The 22,851-nt window shown below is 51.8% G+C and overlaps 2 protein-coding genes and 1 pseudogene across 6 annotated transcripts in view; 2 read left to right on the top strand and 1 right to left on the bottom strand.

Annotated features, from left to right (window-relative positions):
• Positions 1–11,956, top strand: part of DRC8 (dynein regulatory complex subunit 8) — an 80,193-nt gene extending 68,237 nt beyond the window's left edge. Inside the window, exon 8 of the transcript XR_013813122.1 lies at positions 10,289–11,956. The gene's annotated coding sequence lies outside the window, so the exon portion shown is untranslated. The remainder of the gene's footprint in view (positions 1–10,288) is intronic.
• LOC307094762 (ubiquitin carboxyl-terminal hydrolase 11-like) lies at positions 1,240–10,291 on the bottom strand (annotated as a pseudogene). The gene has a single exon. The product of its transcript is annotated as a ubiquitin carboxyl-terminal hydrolase 11-like (transcript).
• A 4,488-nt stretch (positions 11,957–16,444) lies between the features above and the next one.
• The window catches only part of KIF26B (kinesin family member 26B), a 371,316-nt gene continuing 364,909 nt past the window's right edge, over positions 16,445–22,851 (top strand). For all 4 annotated transcript variants that reach the window (XR_013813119.1, XR_013813120.1, XR_013813121.1 and 1 more), the window contains exons 1-2: positions 16,445–17,541; positions 18,222–18,623. Coding sequence is in view for 1 of the 4 variants with exons in the window: in XM_079763803.1 (XP_079619929.1) it covers positions 17,479–17,541; positions 18,222–18,623 (465 nt within the window). In the remaining 3 variants the exon portion in view is untranslated. The remainder of the gene's footprint in view (positions 17,542–18,221; positions 18,624–22,851) is intronic.

The raw sequence follows: 22,851 nt of genomic DNA, 5'->3' as shown, positions 1-22,851 counted from the left end.
TATTAATTACACACTGTGAAGTCTGTTTCTAGATGCGAAACTAGGAGGTGTTTGTCTTTCTTTTATAAGAAACTGCTAAAACACAGAGCATCACATTTATCATCTTAACGACTTTTAAAGGTACAGTTGGTGGTGTTAAGTACACTCACATTGTGACTAGGTCTCAGAACGTTTCATCCTGCAGCTCTGAAATGCTGCACCCGGGGAACAAGCCCTCTTCCCCTGCCCCAACTCCCGGCAGCCTCCACTCCACCTGCTCCCGGGAGTCTGGCTTCTCTAGGAGCCTCCCAAGTGGAATCGACAGTGTTTGCCTTTGTGACTGGCTGATTTCCCTTTGCATAGTGTCGTCAGGGCTCATCCGCATTGTGGCACGTGACAGGAATTCCTTCCTTTTAAAGCTGAGTAATACTCCATTGTTGGCGAGACCCCGTGTTGTTTACCCATTCATCATCCATTTGTGGACATTTGGTTTGCTTTACCTCTTGGCTATTGTGACTAATGCTACTAAGAACATGGGAATACATCTTTGAGGCCCTGCTCTCAGTTCTGTTGGATACATACCCCGAAGTGAGATGGCTGCATCTTTCTTCTTTTTAAAAAATTGTCTATCATCCCAGTGCTTTAGAGCAGCATGAATTATTCACCGCCCGCTGCAGCAAACTCTTACTCATTTGTGGAAATGGTGTTTTGTTTTTCTAAACTCACCAGGTTGAAATGTTGAGGCAACTTGCTGTTTAGATCGGAGTTAGCCAGACTAGCACGCCTGAGGTTCAGGACAGTTTTACCCGGGGGCTCTGCAGAGCGCCGGGCGGCTCCTGGTGCTGCCAGTAAGTCTTCGGTCCTCAGTCAGAAACCTTGAACCAGCTTCTCACCATTGATCACCAGGTTCCTGACATTCATTAAGGATGGATTGAGTATCGCCCTTAAGCACAGCTTAAAAAGTGCCAAGGTTTGTTTGTGTTCTGAATACAAGTCTTATGTTCCAGGCAGTGTTCTAAGTACTTGTGTAAGACTCTTTACAGGTAACCACCGAGCAGCACTGGCCAGGGCAGGCATTCTTTTACTGTGATAAAACTACCTAGCACAAAGTCCTCGAGTCAGCTATCCCCATTTTTAAATGTTCTGCTAAATGTCTTGGCTCCATTTTAAGCCTGGTCACCAGCTCAAGGCGTGATAGTCACTTAGGCAAAGGTCATTGTTAGTGACAGTAAAGGTACATATATTTTCCAACTAGTATTCTTTTTTTTTAAAATATATTTTATTGATTTTTTACAGAGAGGAAGGGAGAGGGATAGAGAGCCAGAAACATCGATGAGAGAGAAACATCGGTCAGCTGCCTCCTGCACACCCCCCACCGGGGATGTGCAAGCAACCACAGTACATGCCCTTGACCGGAATCGATCCTGGGACCCTCCAGTCCGCAGGCCGACGCTCTATCCACTGAGCCAAACCGGTTTCGGCAGTATTCTTGATAACTTACAATTTTTTTGTTACTTCTCATCAAATCAAACTAGACTATCATAGTTTTACCTTGTAACATGGCTGACAACACTCATAGAGGAGAATTCAAGCTCACTTCCACTTACAGTATTAGTAGACTCTTCAAGGTTACTTCATAGGAAACTTTTAAAATAGTATTTTTATTGATTTCAGAGAGGAAGGGAGAGGGAGAGAGAGAGAAAATCATCAATGATGAGAGAATCATTGATCGGCTGCCTCCTGCATGCCCCCCACTGGAGATCGAGCCCACAAGCTGGGCATGTGCCCTGACTGGGAATTGAACTGTGACCTCCTGGTTCATAGGTCGATGCTCAACTACTGAGCCACGCCAGCAGGCCTGTAGGAAAGTTTTTAAGCCTCTTCTCTGTTTGTGAGGGCCAAACTAGATGACATCTTTGAGATCCTCCACTTAACTGGGTCCCCAGACATTTAGTGATGACCCTGCCCTGAGCCAGGTGACAGTGCGTGGGGTGAAGGCGGGGCAGTTTGGATAGGAGGTACAGCCGTTGGCTCAGTTCTTTAATTTCTCACAAGAAATGCTTCTTGATTTTTTTTTAGAAGCATGCATTTTATTTTTTATAATTTCGTGTGTGACAGGTGGGGTTTAAAATTGCATGTGCCCTTACCAGAAGTATAAGCCCCCATGTGACCTGTGTGCTGGTCAAATCTGCTCCAGATAACAGTTTTCTTCCCTTGTTATTTTCTGGCGACGCAGCATTTACATTAGCAATCACACTGCTGTGTTTGTCATGGTGAGTCTATCTTCTTCTCGTGGGAGTGGCAGTGAAGTGTTTGGACTAGATGTAATTAAGTTGTAAATGGATAAAACAGATTTTGAACACCATAGGGCTATAAGAAAAAAGATGATTTAGAATAACTACTTATATAAATAATACAGAAGGAATTTATAAAAATTCTGAATATAATTCTTTGCTAAATAAACACTTTAAAAAATCAATGAACACACAGTTTATTTTGATATTTAATATATTTAAATTATATATTTAAAGTAATGTATATTTTAAAATAAGAAACCACTCACACACCTCAGATGCGCAGCTTGTTAGTTCTGTGTTTCTTCCATTTTAAATTTGGTCATTCTACAACACTGCACTGGGAGTTGTAAGTCGGGTAGAAATTTTGTTAATTTCTGCAATAATTAGGGTTAACCAGATAACTTCAGAATTTTCTTAAGCTAGGAATTAGGGCTTCATATGATATATAAAATAGAATTATTTCTAAAGAGTTGTAACTTAACTCCAAAGAAAGGTTGCATTCTCTCCACCCCCGCCCCCCCCCCCCCCCCCCGAGGAACACACTGGCACTTTATATATACACGGCGCAAAGTACACTCTGTAAGAAAATGCACTCTGTGCTGATGTGTACCACCCCCCCCCCTCCAGTACACCCCAGATGAACGACACAGGAAAGGGAGCAACCATAAACACAGGGGAGGCGGGGAGGTTAATGCTCTAGGGGGCACACAGGCAGGGACACACTGCCGGGGGAGACAGCCTCCTCTTCCCGGGAAAGAGCAACACGGCGGCGGCACAAGAGAACAGTCGCCACAGCTAAGCCTGTGAGGCCTTAACCTACGCGGTTAAGAGGACAGGAGCGGAGGGGAGAAGGAAGAGAGCAGAGAGAGCTTCCTTTCCTGCTGTAGGCCCGAGGTGGGTCAGTTTATATCCATGGACTCAGAGAGGGGGTCACAGGCAGGAAGTGCTGGGGGGTCAGGTTGGCCAGGCTGGGGCTTGGTTTGCAGACGATGCGCCACGTCCTGGCGTTGATAGAAGAGGACATAGGCTGCCTTGGACTCAATCTGATTCTCCGTCACAGGCGAGACGCTGTTGTATCAAAGTAGTGCCACTGCCCACTGTCCTTGTTGCAGGCGAATGTTGTGTAGTGTCCGTCACGCAGGCCGCCATAGTGGTCGGATACGGCAATGAGATCGTATTTGTACAGCTCTGGGGCTGACTCGTCCTGTAGCTTGATGACAAACTCGGAGAAGTCCAGGTCCCGAATAGGAAACTCCACAAGGGTGTCCAGCTCCTCTCGGAGCACTTGGTGTAGGAGAAGCGCTTCAGGTGTATAATGAGCGTCTCGGGCAGTGTCCACAGGGCCAGCTTCTTGGTGGCCAGCTGGTGCTGCTTGCAGTTGGGCAGTACCAGGGGTTCTCCTCCTCCAGGGTCTCCACGATGGTGAAGAGCTCATTGCGCTCCTGCAGCCGCACAGGAGCCGCCTTCAGCACGTACCCCTCGCAGTCATGCTTGTGGTAGCCCTCAGCTTCCCCCTCGTCGTAGTAACGCTTCTTCATCTCTGGGTCCCAGTCGATGGCGATATAGGGCTGGGCTTGAGTATCCTCGTTAAAGTTGGAGCGATCGCTGGGCCCGTTGGAGTTCACCATTTGCAGGGTGAACAGGTGCTTGCGCCGCGTTCTCTGGGGCCAGTGAGATGGTGCAGGAGAGCTGTCTGCAGGGGCCCGACTCCCACTAGCGACTCCAGAGCTGGGGCCCAGCCTGCTCCGGCCCAGGGTCTTGGGGGCTGCCCCCAGCCACGTTTCCAGGCTTGGGGATGTTCTTACTACCCTCTCTGTCTTTCCCATCACCATTATCCTCATCATCTGCGCTGGGTCTGGTCACATAGCGTGAGAGGCGGTACAGCAGAATGTGGTACAGGGCGTCCCAGGAGAGGTCCCGGGGCACGCACACCAGAGCACGAGGCCATAGTAGGAGTTGTTGTGGTCACGGGCTGGGGTACGCTCTCGCAGGTAGATAGGGATCATGACGTCTTCCCTGGTGTTCTCCGCGACAGACCTGCCTGGCACCTCGTAGATGAATATATCGTCCTGATCCAAGATGGTGCTCAGACTCCTCTAGCTTGGAAATCTTATAGAAGCGGTGACTGGACACATCGGCTACCATCATCCTTTCTGGTGAGACACCAGTGTGCTTGGCCAGGACCATGCACAAATCCGAGATCTTGCCTTTCCTGGGGACCACGAGCCAGTGCTGTTCTGGCTTGCGGCGGGGGTCCATAGAGACAAAGAAGACCTCCATGACCCTCTTGTGGCTGACAGGCAGTGGGACACTGAGGTAGCAGAAGGGGTCAAAGGTCACGGACACGTTGCCGCAATCGGGGCACACCAGCGTGGACTTGAAGAGTCTGTGGAAAGTGTCCACAATCCCAGAATCGTTCCGCCGTTTGTGGTTCTGCCAGGCCTCCACAGCAACTTCTTGATCAGGCCGCCCAGCAGCATCACACTGCCCCACGTATTCCTCCTCTTGACACGATTGAGGTCCTCATGCCGCCCATCCAGAAGGAATGACAGCAGTTCCTGCGAGTCATGTGCTGGTAGCCCAGAAACTGGGATGCACAGTGGCCGGCCTTGGTCTTGAACACATTGGGCGATGGAGCGGCGGTGGCCGGGCCAGGCCTGCTCCAGCAGGTCCGCGTAGGCCTCTGCCGTCGCCCTTCATGCCCAGCGGGTGGCAGAAGTTGAGCTCCTCCAGGTGGCGGTGTTGAGGAAGTACTCGGTGAGCTGGGCCATTGCTGAGGCGCTGCAGGCTGAGTTCAGGAAGCACGTGCTGCCCAGGTGGGTGAGACCGCAGATGCCTGGCTGGCCCTGGAATGCCGCCCCCTCCTCCGGCCCGCTGCTCGCAGTGCGGGGCTGCTGGCTGGGCCAGGTACCACCCTTGCTTCGGGTCTCCATGACGACCACCTGCCCAGAGTTGAGGGCAGCGTGTGTTGCACAGCCTCTCAAAGGAGCCCTCTGCGTTCTTGACCCAACGCCGCGTCTCTTCCTGGGGGCTCACCACGCACTGGTCTTGGGCGGTACGCAAAACTAGGTCAGTGGAGTCTGTGTGGCTGGAGTGAGCGGTGGGAGGTGTGTCCATATCACTGTGCTGGGCAAGCAGCAGTTCTGCTGGGTACACTTCGACCTCACAGATGCCACGCAAACCCACAGCCTGGCGTTCAGTGGGCGGTTGGCCATGCTCTAGGCCAGGTGTCCTCAAACTACGGCCCGCGGGCCACATGCGGGTGTTTTTGCCATTTTGTTTTTTTACTTCAAAATAAGATATGTGCAGTGTGCATAGGAATTTGTTCATCGTTTTTTTTAAACTATAGTCCGGCCCTCCAACCGTCTGAGGGACAGTGAACTGGCCCCGTTTAAAAAGTCTGAGGACCCCTGCTCTAGGCCATACCAGCTGACCAGGTGGTTCCAAGCAGTGGTGGGAGCAGCACATAGTCCTCACCTTCCGCCAGTCCCTTCTTGAGGTGCCAGTTTATGTTGTCTTCAAAGAGCTTATCATTACTGATACAGCCAGGGATGATGCTGGGTCTCCGTCTTCTACCTGCACGTACACTTCCCACTGTTTGTACCAGTTCCGCTCCACAAGGAACCTGCGCTTTCTCCCGTCCTGGGAAGGAGGCTTCCGCCAGAGGCAAAAACCTTGCCGCGTCACAGACTTTGCTCATCCGAAGATGCCATTTTCTGCTGCAGCTGAAAGGTGGCATTTCTAGGTCCCTGAAGGACGTTATCCGAATACCTGGCTTATATCAAGGGCTCGGGTCCTGAGAGCAATGCAGCAATAGGGAGGCTGAGAGGCAGGCATCGGCACTAACTACCGAGAGAAGTGCAAACGATGGACCCAAAAGGTAGACACCAGGCACAGTCACTAATGGTTGAAAACCGTGCGGAGAGGAGGGTGATGAGGGCTGGATATGGAAGCTGTGAAAGCTACAGGCTGCCATGCCCAGGGGGGCCAGCAGGGGGCAGCTTTGGTTTCATGTGCTTGCACATTGCAGAGGTGGCGGTGGGGCCAAGCCAGGGCCAAGGTGTGGAAAGACATGCGTGTGCATTCAGGTAACAGACTTTGTGGTACCAAGTGGGGTCAGGCTGTTCACTGGCCCCGGCACGCTGAGACTGAATGCTGCACTCCATCACTGTCTCCTTTAATAACAATAACATTAAAGGCTGCTCCAGCTCTTGATAACTCTCCTGCAAGTTCTTATCCCACCCCTGGGCTTCTGTTCCATTCGGAGGACCTGGCTTGTTATTTGACAGAGAACATAGGAACCGTTAGACTTGCGTATTCTCAGATCTCCCTTGTCAAAGACCACATGGCACCTCTGAGATCTGGGGCCAGAGGTGCAGCTGCCGGCACGGACCCAGCAGGGGTTGTCGTCGGGAATGTCTGCTCCTTGGAGTTGGCACGCTCCTGCCTCTGCGCAGCCCTCTGCTTGCTCAGTCCCCTGGAGGGCCCAGGCTTTGGGGGTTCCCTGGGCACCATGTTAGGCTGGCCAGGCAACAGGGTGGTTTTCATTCTAGACCGTTTCCTCCAACAGACAGAAGCAGCCCCTGACTCAAGTCAAGGTATGCTCTATTGTTTCTTCTCAGTTTATGAACAGAAGGTCAAACCGTTAAAAAAAATTCCCCATAAGCTCTTAAGGCTCTGATTTGGGGTATGTTTTAAAATTGTGATAAAAAAACATGAAGTTTATCACCTTAATAATTTTTAACGGTACAGTTCAGTAGTGTTAAGTATATTCACATTGTTGTGAAACAGATCTCCAGAACTTTTTTATCTTGCAAAACTGAAATTCTGTATGTTCAGTATTCTCTCACTCAGCTGTAACTATCCCCAGTGCGGGGCGTGTAGGAGGCAACCAATCAATGATTCTCTCTCATTATTGATGTTTCCTTCTCTCTCCCTCTTTCTTCCTCTTGGAAATCAATAAAAATATATTAAAACAACAATAACAACATAACACCGTTTGTCCCTGAGCCACCTAAGGCAACAGCACAGGACTGGGGACGTCTTGAAAGTCCTCTGGTCAATATCAGCTCTTCCGAATGATGTTACTGTTGTTTTATGTGAATGGTCCACATTGAATTACTTCGTTTAAGGCCAGCTTCAAGATGATTGGAGTGTGAAAGAGATCGTTAGAGCTGAGTGAGAGAAGAGTACTGAACATTGTACAAATGTGTGTATTTATGTTTAGAGAGATGTGTTAAAGTGTGTGATTTTTAAACTTCTTTATACTCTTTTTTTACTGTAATAAAACTACGCAGCACAAAATATACCATTTTAACCAGTTTTTGGGTACAGTTCAGTGGCATTAAGTACATTAACATTGCTGTGCGACCGGCACCGCCATCCATGTCCAGAGGTTTCTCATTCCAAACGAAGCTCTGCACCCCTAACCAACCGCTCCCTTTTCTTAAACTGGGAAACCCGTCTTCCTGGGCGTGTCCAGCTCCGCCCTGTGGGACCCCGGCACCGAGCTCAGTGGCTGGCCGAGGCCCGTGTCCGCCGTTTTTCATGTCAGGCCAGGACTTATTCACGAGGAAATTCATTGGTGCTTCAAGAGCCTGCCTGAGTGTTTGGCAAAATATGGCCTAGTATTTTATTACTTAAAAGTGTATTAAAGGGAAATTAACTGATTTAAATAGTTAGTTTTAGAAACACTATTGCCCACTTGTGAGCAATGAGGAAGGAAGGGAGTTACTTCTTGGGTCCTCAAGTATGGCTGTTACACCTGGGACGGCAATGCTCCCGGAGACCAGCGACCTGCTCTTAAGTTGAGAAGGTGGTTGGCAGGACCTGGCACAACCAATTCGTCTTCCCGCAGTCAGCTGTTTGCCATCTGTGATGTGGGTCTCATTCATTCTTTCACTCTTTCGCTCACTCATTTATTTGTTCATCAGTAAGTTGCTTCCTTGAGTGAGGCACACCAGCCATGGGCAGGGCTTGCTGTCCGTGTGGGTGTGACTCGTGAATGGGTAAATCCCAACCCCAATGGCAGTGGCTGCTGGGGGCATCTAGACATGAAGAAGTGACATCTGAGCTGTGACTTTAAGGAAGGATAGCGAGTTTCCAGGCAAGTGGTCAGGGAGGGGGGCTGTTTCAGGTAGAGAGAGCATTTGCACAAAACCTGCAGAGCCAGCTGGTGGTGATGTCTCATCCGAGAGGGGCAGGTGTCAAAATGGGAAGGAAGTGCCTGGCTGCTGGTGTCTATTTTGTACGTAAATATAAACTCTTACACTTTTCTAAAGCTTTCAGTCATCTGGCTAAGACCTTTCTTTGTCTTAAACTAGAGATACAAAGATTAATGTTGGCAAAGTAGCATAAAAGCGGGTCTTGTAGAAATATTTTATCAACTAAACACACAGATGAGCTGTATACTAAAATCCTGGCTCTATAACCCTTGATCGTGTTCTGTGTGGTACAGAGTATTTTGTTTTTATCTCCCTTCTTGTGACTAATGCTTCTGGAGCCAGCAAGGATGTTACCCGACAGAAATATCAGTGCCAAAGCCTCTCGCCTGGCTGCTCACAGGATGGCTGCTTTGCTTCTTTCTTTGCACCAGGATTGCGATGATCCCAGAGGTGCCCCGGGTTAAGCAATCTGTGTTCAGCGTGTGGTTCCCAAATCTGGCTTCCTTCTACTGGAAGTGATAACAGCGAAACTAAAGCGCATTCACTTCTTTTTAAATATGCATCAAATGGGAAATAGTGAGGCAGGCAGATAGCAAAAAGCCACAGGAACGGTCCATGAAGGCTACCAAAACTTGAGTCACTTTGAAACCGTGGGGTGGGCCTGCTCTGCTCCGTATTTATATTATATTGGCAACAGAAAGATCTTAGCGTCAAGAATATCCAAGATCTGCTGTGGCAAATAGACGAGAAGGGGATTAGAATGAACTGTGGCACCTATCATGCATTTCTGATATTCAAACTGTAGAGCAGACTCTTCCAGGAAGTCAATGGAAAATCTTGAAGGAAAGAAAAAGGGTCGAGAATAATCTATGGGCAGGTGGGCTGTGCTGTGCTGGTGAAGTCAGGGGAGGTGGTTACGTTCGCCTTGTAGCTTCCTCTGGAGAACTGGGAGAATGCTTCCGATGACTTTCTAGGGCTTTTAGGAACGACTGAGAAACCCTAAAGGAAGGAAGATGCTACATGCTATAAAATAATGACAGTTGTTAGTGGAGTGCTTTGATTTCTAGCAGACACTATATATAGAGAAAATTGTCCCTGCACGGGAGAGCTGGCAAGCTCTCAGCTAGGAAGAGGGGCATGGTTGACTCAAGCCATGATAAAGCTAATTTAAAGGACCCAAAAAGAGGACTTTATGGGCATGTACACACACACACACACACACACACACACACACACACACACACACACACACAGCCATTTCCGACTGGTGTTCTGTGGAGTGGCTGCTGAGCCCCGCTGTGGCTGTGGGACCAGGGAAGGTGTAATCTGCCTCATTGAAGGACATCCGACATGCACTGCTAGAGTATTTCACTCTATTCACTAGCTCTTTTCTGGCTCAGTGAGAACTTACAGCCTGGGAAGGGCAGGCAGAACACAGGCCACAGGGAGAGAGGAGAGTCAGGGAGGGGGTTACCAGAGCTCTCGTCTCTCTCCCAGGTCTGCCTCCTCTGCATACTCCCTTCTGCTCAGGGTCAGGAGAAAAGGGGGTGACACCTTCCCCTCCCTGTCCCTGGCCCATGTCACCTCCCAGCACATCACTCCCTGCACCGCCCAGGCTCATGACAGACAGTGTGGCCTTCCTACTTTGGAAAATGAGAATCCTCAGAAGACGGCAGAAATGGACGTAGTAAATGATGGAAATTACTGGGTATCAGGAGAGATGATGCCCCGAAAGAGAAGATTGGGGAGGAGTTGATAGGGTGGAATTGCCTGAGCTTCTATAAAGAAATATGCTTATTTTCTGTGGCTTCTGCTCCAAATAAGAGTTTTGTTTCTCACACGGTGCAGTGTGCAGTATAACCCAGTGTTCATCACGGGGACCCCCAGGGGGTGGTCCAGAGGTCCCACCGGCACGATGGAGGGAAGTTGGGATACTGGCACCCTAACCAGAAAGAAGCAGGAAGAAAACAGAAAGAGACTGTCATGGACAGAATGTGTTCTCCCCAGTTCACATGTTGAAGTGTAACCCCCATGTGATGGTTATTATGTGCTAAAGTGGGGCCTTTGGGAGGTGATAGGTCATGAGGGGGGCCCTCGTGAACAGGATTTACCTTTAGAAGAAGAGGCCTAGGGTGCCCTTGACCCTTCCACCATGTGAGGACACAAGGAGAAGTCAGCAGTCTGCAACCCAAGAGAGCTCACCGGAACCTGACCTCGCCGGCACCTTGACTTATGACTTCCGGCCTCCAGGACTGTTGTCTCCACTAAATGCCAGCTCCATGAGGGCAGGCCTTCTGTTTGGCCTGCTGCTGTAATCCTAGCATCCAGGACAGCGCCTTGCTTGTCTTCCGCACTCAGTAGTTACTGACTGAATATGTTGAGACATCTCACTAACCCTAACCCTCCCCAGAAGTATCACTCTAGGGCTAGGCTCACAAACTTGGTTCACACCCTTTCTCTTTCTTCGGAATGATCAACTTTGGACCGAAATCAACTATCAGCTTTGGAATTTAGCATGAAAGGAATTGATGAGGATAAAATGATTAAGGACCGAAATGAGAGCCCAAGAGTGGAAAGTCTTTCTCAGCTTGTGGGCTAACAACCCTCCCCTTAAACTGCAGCAGTGGCCACGCCCACAGATGGAAGTTACCAGTCTGCTGCTGACTGGCAGCCCGCACATGATCAGACGGTCCCCAGGACACCCGTAAATCGTATGCAAATATTGTTTGCATATTCATCAAGCTACCACATGGACAGTGTAAGCTGCTTTAATTATCTTTAAGAAGAAACAGCCGCCTCTGGCACATGCACTCGGCTGCCTCTGTTGGCAACCGACCTGGAAATTATTCCAGAAGACAGATATTAAAGAGGAGTGGAATCTGTTCTGTTCTGCCCTCTGCTTAGCAATTAGAAGTTGCCAGGCTGATTCTGGACTTTCATTTCTGATTCATACTTTTAGACTTGGACATATTTTAGCTATAAAATTAATGAGTGACTCCTGAGGTATAAATAATGAACAAGCTAAATTGCATTTTATGAAAATATAAAAGTCCCATGAAGCATTCCCAAAGAAGTTATGTTGGTTTAATAATTAAGCAACAAGGAATATGGAATAAGAATTTAATTCTCAGCCAGGTAATTGACCTTAATTTTTTGCATTTTGTGCTTAGAGTTAGGGAGTCACTGTTTTCACCCAGGGATATCAATGGAATAAATAAATAAATTGTTGTTTATAGAAGCTCTGGACTTTTAGAAGCCAGTATGTAATTTTTTCATTCATAAAATGAGTGGGTTTTGTTAACCTAACCTGAGGTTAGGTTAATCCTCACCTGAGGATGTATGTATGTATGTGTGTATGTGTATATATTCATATTTCCATTGCTTTTCAGAGAGAGTAGAAGAGGGAGGGAGAGAGAGAGAGAGAAAGGGAGAGAATCATTGATGTGAAAGAGATATGTGGACTGGTTGCCTCCCACACGCACCCCTACCGGGGACAGGAAGCGAACCTGCAACCCAGGTACATGCCCTTGACTGGGAATCAAACCCAAGGCCCTTTGGTGCAGGGGCTGACACTGTAACCACTGAATGAACAACACTGGCCAAGGTATAAGCTAAATATTGAATTAAAGCTGTCAAGTCCATAAATGTGAAGACATGAGAAATCTATCAATCATCTAATTTATGTATCAATGAATGGTTTGGTTGCATCATTAGAATCTTTCAGTCTAATAGAAGGTAAAATTATAGCTAGTTTCTTTAAAGACTAACTCTTTAGGCTGCTAAACCCACAGAATGAAAACCCTTGAAACGACAAGAATTCTAAAAGCCTAAGGTGGAACTGAAAAAGCCACCATTAAAACTAAAATTAGGGAGTACTTTATACACAATTGAATTTTCCAAAGGAAATGATGACAAACTGGATAACAACAACATGAAACCTGTATAGAGGCACTGGAGAGTGGCCCAAAGCAGGCAGAGACTGGGGGGGATTCAAGGACTCAGAGGGTTGGATGGGGCTTTCCAGTCTGCTGGGCATGGGGATTATAACTCAAGGAGATGGCCAGCTTTTGACTTGAGGTGTTATCGCGTGGTGGAATTCAGGGCTGTGACTGGAAAGGGGGGAGTGGAATCCTGTAGAGGAGAGAGCCAAAATGAGGCAACCCCAAAATCCACATTAAATTTCCCCCAAATCCTTGGGTAACAGTTTTGAATTTTGCATACATGGAAGAGTCCAGAGGAAAGAAGCATCTAGAAGCTGAAAGAGTTGAGCAGAGATTTCAACTGCTATCTCTTCAGGGAAGCAGAGCTTGGACCCAAGTTAGAGGGGCTCAGCAAGCACTTTAGGCTTCCCATGGAACCCCCAGACGTGCCATACGTTAAGGGTAAAGAACAAGTCCCGGAATGAAGGGATTTTTCTTGGGTCTAAGGGCAAAACCTAAATAGAACCACCTTCACAAAGCATAAAGCCAAGCCTCACAAGTTCAGAGTGATCAAGCACTAAACACCTTGCTGACCGGTCATGAGAGAACTTGTATCTGCACTTCCATTAATCTAAATAATTTGAAGGTCTGAAAGCACTAGAGTTTTAAAATTACTTAAATTAATGTAAGTGCGGACATGAGTTACCTCATGACTGGTCATCAAGGCGTTAACTGCCTGCTAGAACACAAGTCAATACTCCTCAAAGGAAGATAATAGAATCTAGCATCTCTATGCTGTAATAGCCACAATATTCAACATACAGTTAAAATTGGATGTGAAAGAAATAGGAAGATGTGATTCAGAGTCAAGAGAAAAATCAGTTAATAGAAAGTGACCCCCAAATGAGCCAGATGTTGGAATTAGCAGACAAGAAATGTAAAAGTGCTATTATAACTATGTTCAAGGATTTAGAGGAAAAAGAGGTAGAGTCAAGCTGACGTGGCTCAGTGGTTGAGCATTGATCTATGAATTATGAGATCACCGTTTCATTCCCGGTCAGGGCACATGACTAGGTTGTGGGCTTAATCTCCATTAGGGGGCATGCAGGAGGCAGCTGATCCATGAGAGAGTCTTAGAAACATCAATGATGAGAGAGAATCATTGGTTGACTGCCTCCTGCACATTCCCCACTGGGGATCAAGCATGTGCCCTGACTGGGAATCGAACCATGACCTCCTGGTTCATAGGTCGACACTCAACCACTGAGCCACACTGGCTGGGTATGCTTTTATTTAAAAGTATCTAATATGAAGAATTCACTGGATAGGCTTAAAAGATATTGGAAATAGCAGAAGCAAGGGTGGTGAACTTGAAGGATCAACAGACATTATCCAATCTGAAGACTAGAGAAGTAAAGATTGAAATAATAAACAGGCCTCAGTAACTTACGGGATAATCATAAATTTTCCCAAATTTGGTGAAAAACTTACAGATCAACTTATAGGTCCTAGAAATTCAGCAAGCCTTAAGCTGAATAAATACAGAGAGAACTAGATCCAGTAATACAATAATCAAATCGCTGAAAACCAATGGTAAAGAGAAAATCTTCCAAGAATCCAAGGGAAAAAAGGCATTACATAGAGGAGAATTCCCATAAGAATTACTGCTGACCTTCAAGGAAGGCCAGAGGCAGTGAATGGCATCTTTAAAGAGCTGAAAGGAAAATAACTGTCAACCAAGACTTCTATGTCCAGTTAAACTAGTCTTCAAACACAAAATTAAAACAAGGAAATGACCCAGTTGGAGAGCTGGCTCTTTAGGGGGAAAAAAAGTACTAGAAATGGTAAAACTGAGTAAAATATAAAAACTACACATTTAATTTTTTCTCACTTCACTAAAAGACAATAGATTGTTTAAAGTAAATTGATAAGGTTATATTGTGGGTTTTATCTTATGTCTATATTATCCTCCTATATAATAAAACCCTAATATGCAAATCAACCAATAGGCGGAACAACTGGTCGCTATGATGCGTCCTGACCACCAGGGGGCAGATGCTTAACACAGGAGCTGCCCCCAGCACAAAGGCCCCTACCGACGGAGGGCGGGGTTGGGTGGCTCCAGGCCAGCCAAGGCTGGTGCCAGTGGGGGCCTCCCCCATTACCCCACCGGTTGCCTGGCAGATTGGTCCTGATCGCAGGCCAGGCCTAGGGACCCTACCCATGCATGAATTTTGTGCACTGGGCCTTTAGTGTGTGTGTGTATATATATAAAACATCAAAATAGCACAAAGGAGGGAGATAAAATAATTACACTGTTGCAAGTTTCTTATGTTTTTGGTAAGTGGCACCATGCTAACTCTAAGTAGCCCATGATAAATATGCATATTATAAACATTAGATTGAAAAGGATGAAAGAATACTAAAAAGTATTCAGTTAAGAAGGCAGGAAAGGAATGAAAAACAGGGCAAATAGAAAACGGGTACTAGCAACAATGTGAAGCTCAAAACTCGAGTTAAAGCGAAAAAGTCAAACACTGAAAAATACATGTTGCATTGATTTTTTAGCAATAAATTCAAGATTAGGCAAAACTATGGTGATAGAAATCAGAGCAGTACTTGTGTATGAGGGATGGGGTTCTCCTAGGCCCTAGGAAGAGACAAATTTCTGGAGTGGTGGAAATTTATACTTTCATTGAGGCTGTGGATTAACTGGGAGTATACCTTTATAAGATTCATATAATTGTATGCTTAAAATTTATGCATTTCTCTGTAAATTTTACATCCACTTTTTAAAAGCCTCAAATCAAAACTCTCTTGCGGGGCCTGCGACTGTGAACTTTGATCAGCAGAGGGCGCTCCGAGCTCACCAAACACGTTTCAGGGACTCGGCCACTTGGGAATGCAAATCAGACAAGCTGTGGGCCTCGGTCTCCAAGGTAGCTCTCCCCGGACACCCCATCTTCCCCAACCCCGGCAGTCCATGTCGCCTGGCCATACGCTGCTTTTCGGCTCATAAGCAGCGCGTAGCTAATGGCGATGCTATTTCCCGCCACATCTCCCCGGAGTGCAGATGCGGGTGGGATCTGGCGTGGGCTGCCTGGAGGTGTACCTGCCCCCCACCCTGAACCCCAAGATCTCTTGATGTGATCGCTTTTAAATTGGAAGTAGGAACGCAAAGGAAACTTCCGCACTGTCCTCGACATCTTCATTTTGACCTCCTTTCCTCGCTTTGGTGACTGTAATATTCCCACGCAAGGGTTGTGGAGGGCGGGAGGGTGGGTGGATGGCAGCGCGAGGGAGGCAGGGTGTGTGTGTGTGGGGGGGGTGGGGTGGGGTGGGGGTGGGCGTTGCCCGGGGTTCCAGGTTCCAGCACCCCAGAATTCAGTCTCCTTGTCCCTCCTATCACAGAAGGAAACCAGTGACAGAAAGGCACCAAACGTCCTTTGCGCCCTCGCCTACCCCCAGGCTGGGTCTCTCCGGGCGCCGGGATGCCAGTACACCTCACGTGATCCCCACCCTGGGCCGGTCCTTCCAGAGGCGTCTCGCGGGGTGTTAATTAAAGGTCACAACAAAACAGACCCTCCGGCTCACCAGGAGAAATGCACTCCCGGGAAATGAAAAATGACTCCCCGGAGCAGCCACGTGTGGAGCCCGGCGAGGCTGGCTTCCTGCGCTCCCGGGCGCTGCGCCTCGGGTGGGTGGGGGGTCCGAGAGGGGGCGATGACTGGCGCTCCCGGGGCTCCGTGAGTCCCAAGGAAGACATGGAAGGACGGGTGCTGAGGGGACCGGCCCGGCAAGGCGAGGCCAAGTCCAGTTCGCACACACCCCTCTCCAGCCCGCGCCGTCGCTCCGCTCCGTGCGTCTGCAGCGCGGCGAAGCCCTCAGTTTCCCCTGCCCGAGGCTGCCTTCCGGATCCCGGGCTCACCTGTCCCAGCGCTGGGCGACTGGGCACCTCACAGACAGGGGCTGGGCGGGTGGGGGCCCCTGTCCTCGGGCTGGGCGGGTGTCCTGGGGAGGGGGGCCCGTGGCCGGCCGGGGGTCGGTAGGGCCATTCCAGAAAAGGTTTGCAGGGAAGGTCTGGGAGAACAAAGGGCGGGGGGAGGACCCGGCGTGTTTGCGGACTTGTTTGTGACTCAATCCCTTTTTCCCCGGCGTTTCAAAGGCAGAACTGCAAGCCTCGCCAGGAAGAGAAAGAACTTGGGGGCGGGGGAGGCGCGGGCGCATGTCGGTCCAGCCCCGCGGGCTCGGCGCGGCCCCTCGGCCCCGGCGCGCGCAGCGGTGTTTCATTAGAGCCCTGGACGCAGGCCCCTCGCCAGGAACTTCCCCGCAAGGAGCGCGATTTACGACCCCCTCCCCCCGCCGGCTCGCGGCCTCTCACTGTCAGGCGGGAGCGCCGCAACCTAAAATGGAGCCGGGCCGGCGCGGCGGCGGCATCCAGGCGGCAGGCTCCCGGGCGGCGGGGCCGCGGGTCCCCACGCTCCGCGCTGCGCCCGGGCGCACACGCGCGCTCTGACCGCGGACGGCGCCCGGCCCGCCGAGCCGCCCCTTTCCCTGCCCTCGCGCGGCTGTCAGGCGGCGCGGGCCGGCGGATATTGGCTCCCACACGCCGAGGCTCCTCCCCGAGCTGGATCTTTATATTTTGGGAGAATTTCTTTGAACTCAGTTCCCGAGCTGCGGGAAGGAGACGAGTTCCCACAGCCGGCTCGCTGGCGGGGGCCCGGCGGGGGGCTCGCCCACCTTCTCCGCGGCGGCCACGTGCCCCGATTGTGAGTGAGCCTCCTCTTCCCCTCGTGGAGGAACACGGACTTGCTCGGCTGCGGGAAATGCCACCGATCTGGATGTGACCGTGGAAAGAGAGCGTGTGGCTGGAGGCGGAGGAGAGGATGAGGGGAAGCGGCATTTGAAGAAAGGACAAGCCACCCGCTCCAGCCCCTCCTGCAAATCGGCGCTGTTACTTCTGGGGCCCGCTGGCCTTCATGCCCCCTCCCCCAACTCAGGAGCCTGGACTTGAGGACCAAAAGACAGCCGCCCGCCACCGGGAGACCCCTCTGGGGTGAAGACCTTGTGGATGTAGCGCCGGGGGACCGCTCGGCACCCTCTCCTGGAAAAGCCACCATGAATTCGGTAGCTGCGAATAAAGAGAGGCTCGCGGTTTCCACCAGGGGCAAGAAATACGGGGTGAGTGGTGACGGGGACGACGCGGAGGCGCGCGCCCAGACCCACGGCAGCCGGGGTCCCCTTCCCGGCAACCGCGCGGCGCGGCAGGGCGGCTCCGAGCTCTCCTCCGGCTCCGGGGCGCCGCCGCCGCCGGGCGTGCGTGCGCGGAGGCGGGTCTGCCGCGGGGACCCGCACACTCGCCGGGCCTTGGGAATTTTCAGCCCTCGCCCGCCTCCCCGTCCCCGCACCCCTCTAACTTTCGCAGCATTCCTGCACTGAAAGGGAGAGCTATGCCGAACGGGGGGGGGGGGTGGTTTTCCACGAATTCCCTGCGGCTCCTTGGGATCATTTCCCGGTGCCTTCAGGATCCAGAGGCTGCACCCCGAATGAATGAATGAAGTCGCAGCCCCCTCCCCTCCCCTCCCGCCCGCTCCGGGAGAGCGGCTCCCAGGACCCTGAACCAGGGCTCCTGCTGGATGGGTGTCGGGTTCAAAAGCGCGGAGCTCTGAGTCCCTGGGTCCCCCCGCAGGAACCACGGAACCCCCCCGAGCGAGGCATTTCCCCCGCCGGCGCCCGGGGCCGGCGCTGGGGACTCACTGAAGGAGCACGAACGCGGCCGGTGTGGCCGCCGGGCTCGGCCGGGCCCTCGGTGACGCGCAGCCCCCGGGAGGGCGCCCTGACACCGGCGTGTCTCCCCGCAGGTGGAGGACGTCTGCTCGCCCACCAAGCCCGCGGCGCCCTTCTCCCCGGAGAGCTGGTACCGGAAAGCCTACGAGGAGTCGCGCGCGGGCAGCCGGCCCACCCCCGAGGGCGCGGGCTCGGCGCTCGGCTCGTCGGGGACGCCGTCCCCCGGCTCGGGCACTTCGTCCCCCAGCTCCTTCACGGGCTCCCCGGGCCCCGCCTCCCCGGGCATCGGCACCAGCTCGCCGGGCTCCCTGGGCGGCTCGCCGGGCTTCGGCACCGGCTCCCCCGGCTCGGGCAGCGGCGGCGGCTCCTCCCCCGGCTCGGACCGCGGCGTCTGGTGCGAGAACTGCAACGCCCGCCTGGTGGAGCTCAAGAGGCAGGCGCTGCAGCTGCTGCTCCCCGGGCCCTTCCCCGGCAAGGTGAGCGCGCGGCGGGCGGGGCGGCGGCATGGGGGGGGGGGGGGAGGGGGGCCCGGGGCGTCCGCGGCCCCGCAGCCCACCGCGTCCGCCCCTCCCGCGGCCGGAGGAGCCTGGCGGCGCCGCGGGCAGCCTCGCACCGCGGGGGGCGCGGCACGGGTGGGGCAGATGCGGGCCGGTGTCGGGGGCGACCCCGCCCGTCTCTCTCGCTCGGACCCGGTGGGGCGCAGAGCGTGCGGGCTTTCCACGGGGGTGGGTGGGGGTGGGGGTTCAGGTGACTTGTCCTGCTGCCCCCCACTCCGTAGAGTCCCTTTGTGATCCCCGCACCTGCCCGCCATCCGGCTGGACCTGCGCGGCGCTGGGCCCGTCTCCCCGGCGCCCGCAAACCTTTGCTGGGGGGTGGGGTGGGGGCAGGCGGGGGACACGCCGGCACCCGCTCCCGGGAGTCTTCCCTTCCGCCGCGCTCCGGGCTGCCGGCCCGCTCGTAGGTGTTTCTCCCCACCGCACCGCACCCCACCGCACCCCACCGCACCCCGATCCTCCGCAGAAATGCCGGTGGCGGAGGAAAAGCAAGCGGAGTCGGTGCCTGCGGCCCTTCCTTCCTCCCGGAATCGCAAAACCCGAAGCAGCAGGTCACAAAGGCCAGCATTTCCCCAACATGCACTCCGGCGGGGGAGGCCGGGGGAGCGCACCCCGGAGCACCGCTACCCCCTGGCCGCTCCGCACCGAGCGCGCGGGGTTCCCCACGGCAGCCCTGCGGGCCCCGGCGTGGAACACAAGGCGATTGCCTTTGCCGGTGGGTGGTGGGTCCGAGTGCGCTCCAGTGACAGTATTGACTCTGGCACTTCAAAGAGCTCTTATCGGCGGTGAAAACATCAGGAACACAGAGTGGATTGCCGCGCGGTGCTGTAGGGTTTGCTCAATGGCGTTTCTCATGGGCATTTCGGTGACTTGAAACACTGGTTGTGAGTCCTGGGCCTGAGGGGTAAGGGCCTGTTTGCCTCACCTGCTTATCCAAACACACGCACCCTGATGGGGTCCTGTGCAAGGGTTCAACCAAGCAAACACCCACACCCTCACCCACACCCGCTGTAAAATCCTAAACCTGGGAGATCACCGCCCAGAGGACTGGTTTTATGAATCCCGAACGCACCTCAGGAATCATGAACTCCTGGGTTGTTGTCAGCGTGCCATTTTGGCAGTTTGGTGATAAAACCCCGAGAATAAACCTCAGGGATCCTAGGACGTCTCTCACTCCTTCGTGTTCACACTGTTGCTTCCCTCACAGGTTTGTGTAAGCTCTTCTGAGCATGTACCAATGCTCTCTGGTTTCCTAGGCATCCGAGGCGCCGTGGTAAGCCCAGCAGTGAAATAACAGGGACCCACAGGCCTCGTCCACACGGAGCGGATATCCCAACAGAGGGCACAGACGTGAACCACAACACGCACAATTCGTAACTTATTCTTCTGCCAAGACGAGTGTGGGGTGCTGGGATCACAGAACAGACCATGTGATAAATTGGGGAGGACCTTGGCTCTTAAATAGATAACATCTGATATTTGGAAATCTTCTTTTTAAAAAAATATATTTTATTGAGTTTTTACAAAGAGGAAGGGAGAGGGATAGAGAGCTAGAAACATCGATGAGAGAGAAACATCGATCAGCTGCCTCCTGCACACCCCCCACCGGGGATGTGCCCGCAGCCAAGGTACATGCCCTTGACCGGAATCGAACCTGGGACCCTTCAGTCCGCAGGCCGACGCTCTATCCACTGAGCCAAACCAGTCTCGGCTGATATTTGGAAATCTTAATAAGCTGCAGTCTTCCGGACCATTCTAGAACATTCTTGAGGACGCATTTCTTAAAATCTTTATTGTTGAAAATATTACATTGGTCCTCCCCCACTCCCTGTATTAACTTCTTCCAGCCTACCCCCATCTCCCCCACCCCAGGCCCTCAGCACCTCATTGTCTGTGCCGGTGGGTTAGGCATATATGCATACACGTTCATTGGTTGATCTCTCCCCACCCACCCTCCCCTGCCTCCCCTCTGAGCCTGTTCATGCTCCTGTAGGACTCATTCCTATAATAGCGTCATGTTTGAGTGCTCTCGTGTGCAAAGGGAAATCAAAATATACCCTTCTCACGCAAATGGAGGGAGGGAAGGAAATCGCTGGGAAGAAGAAACCAATGTTGGGACGTAGATCCCTCCATCTTGTTTTGTGGAGTCATGTGACACAGGAGCGTTTTGGTTTCGTTGAAGCCGCCTGGGAGGTTTATTCATGGAGTTACAGCAGGCAGCTCAGCATATTTGCCCATTTTAGTTACGGGATGAAATAAGAGGTGCTGGGAAACGGATCATATTGTCACAGGGATGGGTCTGCTACACCTCAGTGCCCTACACCCACGGGGACAGTCACACGGGGTCGCTTTAGGTGCACATGGGAATATCACACAGTGCCTGGAGTTTCATATGTGACATAGCATGATGGAGCATGACCTTGGCACAGGGAGTGCCCACGACTCCATGAGAACCAGTGGCGATTTGGATCACCGTATTGTTAGAAACCAGGAGCGGGGCCTCCATGTTAACTAAAAACACCCTGCCTGTCTCCGGGAAATATAATTTTAGTGTTATTTTTCCTTTCGAAAGCATCGGTACCCTCGGATTAGGTACAATTTTCATCGCACCTTGACGTTTGCAGCGTTTGAATCAAATACACGCTGTGTTCTCTCGAGCACCACGGGTGGAGCCCCTTGTAAGTCGGAGACAAGACCTTTCTCCTCCCCGGAGCTGGCTCTGTGAGCAAACGGGGATCCTTGCAGCCCTCAGGAGGAGTTAAGTCATCAGAACAAGAGTGTCCTTGTGGCTCCAGCATGTAGTTCGCCCTCCAGAGTAAGCGTCTGGAAGATAAAGGCATGTTGTGGAGGGGCGATTAGCAAAAATCGTCTTTGTAATTTGCTTTAAGATGCTTAGCTGTATTTGGGGGAATATTTTCTCGTACATAGAGTATTCAGTTCTGTGAGGTGGGATTAGAAGTCTCCTGGGCAGGCCGGACCAGCACTTCCAGAACCTTGTTATTTTGGGGCGATTTGGGTTTAGGTCTTTTCTCCAGCACGGATTACGTTTGTGACATGGAGTCGGTCGGTTTTCCTGTGTGTGTTTCGCTTTCCCACGGACACACCGAGGAAGGAAATGATTCACAGTTAGAATGTCATGAAAATGACTTCAGATATGGTTAGAAAGGTGCTCCCATCCTTCAGAGACTATTAGACGAGATTCTGGTTGGTTGGTTTGTGTCTCATGGAACGTAAGATTTTTCTTACAAAACACCTGCTTTCCGTCTATCATTTCGTCGGTGCCTTTCCCAAACGTGACACCAGCATACGGTTTCTCGTGCGCGATGCCCTGGTAGGTAGCAGGCCCTGTCGAGTCCCCCGAGTTGTGTCGCTAGGACAGTTGGTTAAGAAGGTCAGGTGAGCTCAGGCTGGCGTGGCTCAGTGGTTGAACATCAACCCATGAACCAGGAGGTCCCGGGTTCGATTCCCGGTCAGGGCACATGCCCGGGTTGTGGGCTCGATCCCCAGTGGGGGAGATGCAGGAGGCAGCCGATCCATGATTCTCTCTCATCATTGATGTTTCTATCTCTCCCTCTCCCTTCCTCTCTGAAATCAGTAAAAATATATTTAAAAAGAGAAGGTGAGATGAAGTGCTGGTGGGCCCATGCAGGGGGTCTGGCTGGTCTCCATAGTCAGGTGACCCCACTTCATGGAGGGGGGTGATGTTAACTGAGGCAGGAAATGGGAGGAGACCCAGATTTGGGGGGAGCTCAGAGCGAAGGAGGTTGCTAACGGATTTGGTGCTGTGCGTAGAGTTTGAGGCAGATTCAGGAGAACACAGACTCTGGGAGGTAGACAGTGACAGCTGAGAGCTCACATACCCTTAGGAATGCCCTGGATCCAGCCTTTCAGATGGCAGCTTACCCGGCCGAGCCAAGACCGGTGCCTGGTGGCAGACGGTAAAACGCTCGGCTTGGTTTTCACCATCTCGGCTGGTGAAAAAGGACGTCCTGGGTTAGAGTGGTTCTTGTCTAGCGCTGGTAAGTGGAAGTGGTGAGAAAAAAAACAAAGCAATGTGATTTGCAAAGTGTCGGGATTTTAAGCAAAACAGCCCTTTTACCCACTGCCGCGTTTCAATGTGTAAATATAAAACCATTTTATATCCGCTGGC

The sequence above is a fragment of the Cnephaeus nilssonii genome, assembly GCF_951640355.1.
Source record: "Cnephaeus nilssonii genome assembly, chromosome: 23".
Lineage (NCBI taxonomy): Eukaryota > Metazoa > Chordata > Mammalia > Chiroptera > Vespertilionidae > Cnephaeus > Cnephaeus nilssonii.
This window is presented reverse-complemented; position numbering and strand designations above follow the sequence as displayed.